The sequence below is a fragment of the Solea solea genome, chromosome 4, assembly GCF_958295425.1.
Source record: "Solea solea chromosome 4, fSolSol10.1, whole genome shotgun sequence".
NCBI classification, from domain to species: Eukaryota; Metazoa; Chordata; class Actinopteri; order Pleuronectiformes; family Soleidae; genus Solea; species Solea solea.
In genome coordinates this window covers 6916651-6923796 of record NC_081137.1, presented here as the reverse complement: position 1 = coordinate 6923796, position 7146 = coordinate 6916651, and the positions used below count along the sequence as shown (strand labels likewise).

At 40.9% G+C, this 7146-nt stretch overlaps 1 protein-coding gene across 1 annotated transcript; it reads right to left on the bottom strand.

The window, feature by feature from the left end:
• Window positions 1-585: 585 nt before the first annotated feature.
• Window positions 586-6377, bottom strand: nlrc3l1 (NLR family, CARD domain containing 3-like 1). Its single transcript, XM_058626813.1, has 7 exons — window positions 6270-6377; window positions 4998-5258; window positions 4710-4808; window positions 4504-4581; window positions 3864-3972; window positions 3529-3766; window positions 586-2950 (listed from the first exon to the last, which is right to left on the bottom strand). The coding sequence occupies exons 2-7, from the start codon at window positions 5171-5173 to the stop codon at window positions 1386-1388; spliced, it is 2265 nt and encodes a 754-aa protein (XP_058482796.1). The 5' UTR covers window positions 5174-5258; window positions 6270-6377; the 3' UTR covers window positions 586-1385.
• Window positions 6378-7146: the final 769 nt, after the last annotated feature.

Sequence of the window (7146 nt, the reverse complement as noted above, 5' to 3'; positions counted from 1 at the left end):
AGATCTCAAGTGCAACGTTGCTCCTAATTTCTGCACCATTGCCTCACATACTTTTTTTTTTCAGTATAAATGTTGACAGTGACAGCTGCAGCTAAGCCATAATGTTTGTTTTAGATCAACGTTGAAGGAGAGTGTAATCCAGAGGAGTCTGCTCTTGAACAACGTCACGTCAGAGGATTTCAAATCCACCTTCGCCTGTGTTGTGATGAACGCTGTGGGAGTGGCCCAAAAGCATGTTACAGTGAAGAAAAAGGGACGAGATTGTCTTTAAAGAAAACCACAAAAAACTTTGATACTTGGATAAGTGGATTTCTCTGGAAAGAAAGCATGTTTCTATTAATGTGTTGACTGGCGAGTGCAATGGCAAAGAAGAGTAGGGAAGGAAATGCACAAATGATGGTGCATTTAGTTCCACTTTATAATTTTCCTTCCTTGCAACACCACGTGTTCCCATGTAAAAAAAAAACTCCTAAATATCTGAACGAATAAACAAGGTGTGACTCAACAGCAAATGAAAACTGTGTTATTCCTCATTTTCCTGAGGCAACAAGTGGACCTGAATGTGGCCTTGATACAAATGTGGTGAACAATCTCAACTAATGTCATTTATTTACATGACTATGATACAACGGTACAAGTCTTTCCAGTGCAGGATATGAAGAGAATTCTCCATCAGTTGCTTTGTTGTACATGCGCTGATAGTATTCCATCTTTAACTTGTATAATGTTGTAGCACATGAGTATATATACACTCTAAGAACGCAAAGCTAAAGTGTTCAATGCACATAAAACCCCAAAGTCATTTCCCTATATATTATGGCACCTTTTATTTCAAGCCGTACACCATAATCCTCAGGATTGTGTGTTAACGGTGCATATTTAAAGTGATTGAAATAGTAGATCATGTCGAGCCCAAACTGGCAGCCCAAGCAATAATCGATAGTGTACATCAACATCCTGAAAGCAGAACAAAACTCACACTGATGGACATCAAAGGTCAAGTGCATAAGAATTAGTGACCTCTAATGGTGTGACTGCAGACTGCAACAGACTGAGGACTCTTCCACTCAGCCCTCCATTTGCTTCAGAAGTCACTCTTTGTTTTTACGTAAACATATCAAAATATGTCTGCTTAAATAAACTCCCCCAAATGTTGCACACTCGCCCTTTTAACACACATTTAATCATAACATCTCCATTTTCTGTTAACACATCTGTGGGTGTGACTGAGGACAGGAAAAGATGATTATGGCTCCAACTCATGTTCAACGTAGTGCACATGTTGACTGAGGAAGGAGGGGATCATGTTCTCCATTATTTTCTTTCAAGTCAGTAGCAGATTCAAAGGACATTTTGTTCTTTATATTGTTCTTTGTGTTGTGAAGTTACACACCCAACTCCGCCAAGCAACACTGCAAATTGTCATTCCTGCCAGGAAACCTATTCTCTCTCATCCTCTTCCCGATGTGAGTAGCGACATCTTCAACCACCAACTGGTGTGCAGAAGAGGTGAGAAATGGCTGGAGGAGCTCCAGGTTGGTCCTACATGCCATTCCACACAGGAAACGTAGAAAAATGTCCAGTTTGCCGTCAGCACAGGACAGGCTTCTGTCCACAGCGCCCTTGTAGAGGTCAGTGACTTTGGGTACCTTGAAGATCCCCCTGAACTTTCCTTTTCCTTTCAGTTGTTCCTCAAAAATGTTCTTGCCGTCATTTGTAAAGGAGAGAAATGCATACAGGGCAGCCATGTACTCCTGCACAGTGGGGTGGATAAAGCTCAGCATTTTCTCATCAAACAGAATGAGCGGTCTTGTGAGGTACTCCATACACAGGCCGCTGTTATTCACCGCCTCCTCCTCCATTTCAGTATTTTTCCAGTCATATATGGCCACCTTGAACTTTTGTTGCTCCAACAATTCGAGTGCCATTTTTCCAAGATTCATGAGGAGGTCTCGCTTTTTATGCGAGCTACACTCTGGACCTCTCCTCCTCTGTGCAAGTTCGAGCATTAGCTTTGTGTACATGTAAGTGATGCTCCTGGGCAGCTCTGTCCGTGTCCCCTGCTTTCTAAACACGCGATCGCACTCATCGGCAATTAGCGAGCAGAACAAGGGCAGATGGCACATGATGCGGAGCGTTGTGAAGGAGTTGATATAGGCAACAACCTGTGCTGCTTGATTTGGGTCTTTAAATCTTCTATAAAAGTACTCATCCTTGTAAGGGTCACAGAACCCACGCACTTCCATCTCATCGTAGTGCGTATCCCATGGAATGCAGGACTGTACTTGTGGCCGAGAGGTGACCAGGAGCAGACCGTGGTGGACCAGCCTCCCTCTGAGGAGATTGACCACAATGATGTTCAGGGTGGCGGGACTCGTGGGGTCACTGAGGAGCGTGGTGTTATAAAAGTCGAGCACCTCATTGTACTCGTCAATTCCATCAAGGATGAACATTATTTTGCAGTCTTCACATCTAAAATCCCCATCCTTCAGTTTTTTTGTTTCTGGGTAAAGTGTTTGTATTATTTCTAAAAGGGAGATCGTAAAACCCTCAAACTTTTTAAGTTCTTTGAGTGAAAGAGGAAAAACAAAGGACACGTCGTGATGAGACTGTCCTTTAGCCCAATCCAGAATTAACCTTCTGACCGCCATGGACTTTCCTGAACCTGCCACTCCTGTCATCAACATTAACTTTTTGCTGGACCACTCTATCGTTTTTGTTGTAAAAATATCCTCAGTCGACAGCTGTTTCCCCGGCTCCTGGTTAGAATCCAGTTTTTCTATGGTCATGACCTCATGTTCAATATTTGGGCCATTGTCACATGTTGAGCTAATGTAGAGATTAGCATAGATATCGTCAAAGGGCCTCCTCTCTTCTCGTCCGTCCATATTCACACACATTTCACCATATTCCCGCTTTAGAGTCTCACATAAATCATAATGTACTTCATCTGGAAGGAAAGAAAAGACAATGCATGTTCAATATATCTCCCATTTCTTTCATCAAATTAAATTAACAGTAAAATATGGAGAAAAAAAAGACTGAATAATCACAAATGTATGTGTGAATTATAGTAAGGGGTCATGACTTTTTTTGTTGATTTGAAAAAAATAAAACATAAAAAAACGTCTTTCCAGCAGCAATTAAGTGCAGCATACATTTATGAATCTATAAAAATAGTCTCTGAAATCCAAAGACTTGTTTAAACTGATCCATACCTATCAAGCTATATGCACGTGCATCAATAAAATGCATGTCACAATTCTTCTAGACATTTGTTTACACCGGAAGCTGAAAATTGAACGGCATTTATGAAGTTAGAGTTCAAATCTGCCCACAAAATATTTAGTTTGTGATGTTTGCATTTGTACAAATGTGCATAAATTGTTTAGTATTTTAATGTGGATTTGTACATGCATTTGTGAGTATTCCAAGTTACACACAACTCATTGAACACATTTGTAACTCTTATTTATGACCTTTATGAGTCAAGTTCCTCGCCATCATGATGTACTGGAGCATACTTACTTCTCACGCACACGTTCCGGAGATCAGCAGCCATTTTCTTCTGCCCCATCTCCTCTAGAATGGCCACGGTGATATTCAAAGACGCAAGACTGTAGCACTCGAGCAAACGGTCCACGAGGTTCACCATGTCCATGTATTGCACATCCGCGTGGAATGACCGTGGGTAGCGCGTGCACAACATCGTCTTGAATTTTGTGAGGGCTCTCTCGGACAATTTCCCAAGGGTGTTACTGATCGCCTGATTCCAAAAGAAAAATGAAGAAAGACAGTGTTCAGTGTTGTTGTCAGCTGAAGGGTGTTCCATAGGCCATTTCTTTCAAACAACCCACACTGACCTCGAAAGTGAATTTCACTGTCACAGAAGGATGATTAAACTCATTTGAGTCTTGGATTTCCTCAGGTGTGTCGGGGTGCTCTGAGACAGTCTCTTCTTTGATTTTAACCCTAGGGAAGCCACAGTGGAGAGATTTACACACATTTTCAAGTCAAGTGAAGTCAAGGAGGTGCAGACCTCTGCTGGAGTGTCCACCATACAAGCAGGTACAGAGGCATTTATGGTCAGTGACCCCATATTCTCAGAACTGCTAGGAGGGTGGAACACAAAGAAACTTGTGGATAAGCAGGAAGTCCAGGAGTAGAATAGTACTGGAATAATGTCTGCTTTTGATACATGCAAATTTAAGTTGTATTAGATGAAAACCTATATTCCACATTTCTACTGTCGGGTACTAATGTAGTGCTTATGATTTTACTGAGTGGTCAGTCGAAATGTGCTCTTGGTTGATGATAAAATTCCCTGTGAGACTTCAGTAACTACACAATAAAAGCTTCTCCCTTTTCTTCAGCACCTCATTGATCGTCTCCCTGGGCTTATGGAGCTGCTTGTAAAGGCAATTGTGCTCAGCAAGTATTCCCTTGGACACATCCATAGTGCACAGCAGGCACATATTTAAACAAATATTGTGCATTTCTTACTTGAGGATTCTCTTTTCACAATCATCACTGTCCCAGGAGTAGCAGCTTGAGTATGAATCTGTTCTGGCCAGTTGAATCCTAAAAAAACAACAAAAACCAGGTTTACAGAGGACTTGTATTGAAATGGAGATGATGCTCTCCTTTGATACAGAAAGAGGAACATTAAGTTATGGTATTTTACTATGGCTCAGCTACTGCGTTTGTACCTTGTGGGAGATTCAATGTCATCATACATTTCTACGAAGCCATCACTGGTCATTGACTTGTAGCTCTGAGCTGGAGACTGGGCACGGTCCATAAAAAACCTGATAAAAAAAAAAGGAAAGATGTTAATTGTTTGTTAATTGCTTATTCACCACACAAGACAAGTTGCCCAATGATTGCTTTATACTTAGTAGAAAATGAAAGAAAGGTTTGTAGTTTCATCAGGGAGAAGAGTTGTTCATTTTTACATTATGGACATTTAGGGCTAGTATGGGTAAAAATCTCAGTACCAGTGGTTGGTGTCCATTGGACTCTGTCCCAGGTCCAGAGATGGTCTTCTCTCTGGGATGTACAACTCGTCATCATCCCTGGACGCACTCTGTTGCCCTCTGCCAGACACTGCATCCCCAATAGAAGAGCTGTCAGACTCCATGTTCATCGTCTCCATTTCTGACAAATCCATCATATCATGGAGATGATCGGCCAATGATGAACATCATGAGCACAAACTGGGGTCACATTTTGTTTACTTTTGACAGTAACCGCTGTACCTGCAGAAGAACAGACATGGAAGAAAATAAAAGCGTTATTAAGTCTTTGTCTTTTGGGGTGTAAAAGTAAGTTGTGCATCAATACATTTTTCAGGTTTTAGCTTTTGGTGGCTTATTCACTTTGTTAATTTCCTTTGTGCCCAATACTGCATTACTTTTAAAAGAAAGTATACAGTATGTCCATAGATAGCTATTAAATTAACTTGACATTTATTCGGCAATGAAAACTAATAAAAAAAAAAATTCTAGAGTAAACAGTCCCTTCCAGTCTCACTCGCCTGGCGTCAATACTTCCTTTCTCCTCACAGCGGCGCTGCACGAATGAATGAGGGGAACTTGGGCGGAAATTACTTGGCAAAAGAAGTGGGAGTTTACGGCGAGATAATGGCGGATAAAGTTACGTTATCCACGTTAAATACATAGACTTTATCCACTATATATTCTTGGAATATATTGATTGTCACCGAATCATTGTGTGCCGTGGTGGTATTATGGACCATGTATCCCCCCCCTAGTGCGTATGATTGTCTGGGCTCAGTTTTCAGACACAAAAATACAAACGCAAACTCTGCAGGATGAAAACATGTTACCAACTCAACGCATGTTTGTAAACGTCAGCACAATCCCCCAAAATACTGCAATGTACTAAGTTGTATATGAAGTGTATGTTGTGGATTATTAATCAATCATTCATGTAAGATTCCTACACGTTTGATCGTGACTGGAAGCACAGAACGACGCAATAAAGCACAAACACATACATATAAGACTTCCGCCATCACGTTTCCACGCGACAGTGACAGACTGTCACGTCAAAAAATAAATAAATCCATTTGAACTTATCAGAGTTTAGTCAATTAATGAATTAAAAGGTGGAAACCGTGAATCCAGGATGACAGCATATTAGCTAGTATTAGCTTAACTCAAAACACTGTTTTTCCACTGACCACAAATTGCGCGGTAATCAAAATAAACACACTCGTAATTTATTCAAGGAGTAATAAGACTAACCTTCGTTGTACTGAGTGACACAACTTAGCCAGGTGTGTTTTACTTTTCCTTCTAGATTCTTCTGCCAGCTACCTCTTCTGCTTTACTTCAAAAAAACACAACGTTCTTCTTCTGCGGTTGGCAGTCATGTTTAAAGAAAAAAACCCAAAACGCACTACCACCACCTACTGGACTGGAGTGTAACTGCAACAGCAACAACAATAACACCACTCGAGACAAATAAATAAATGATATCTTCCTGTATATTTTTTTTATTTGTTTATTTATCTGCACGTGTGTGTACAACAGCGAGGCGCATCATTTAAACACATCCTTGTTACCACTAAGTTTCCACGACACTGCGCTTTGTGTGACGGAGGCGCGAGCAGCGACAAGGCGGTATGGGGGACAAGTAGTGTGTATGACGGGGGATTAGTGCCGGCGTTTTTAGACGAGCCACTTACTGAACTGTTGCTGTGTTAAATAGAGTTATTTATACTGTATTTTCCACATATTATTGCCGTATACGGAATTATCAGACAGTTCTTTACATCACATTGCAATCCAATGTGAAGAATGACCAAGTAAATGAATGACTGTTGTATGCCATTTTGATGTCTGTTTTATGTACATATACAGTTGGACTTAAGCTGTACCGTAGCCTGGGTGAACTCAGCCGAGTCTGCCAGTGACTTGATTTCACATCTGAAAAGGACTCCGTTTTACAACACAGCCAAAATGATGAAAAGACAAAGAATGGAAAGGGTGTAAAATGCGCACAACTGTCCATAAGGGTTAACACATATTACAAAATAATAACTATTGAAATTGTTTCTTTCAAAGGGCCACACGATTGGTGTTGTTGGTGTTGTGGTTAGCACTCTTGCCTTTGCAACAA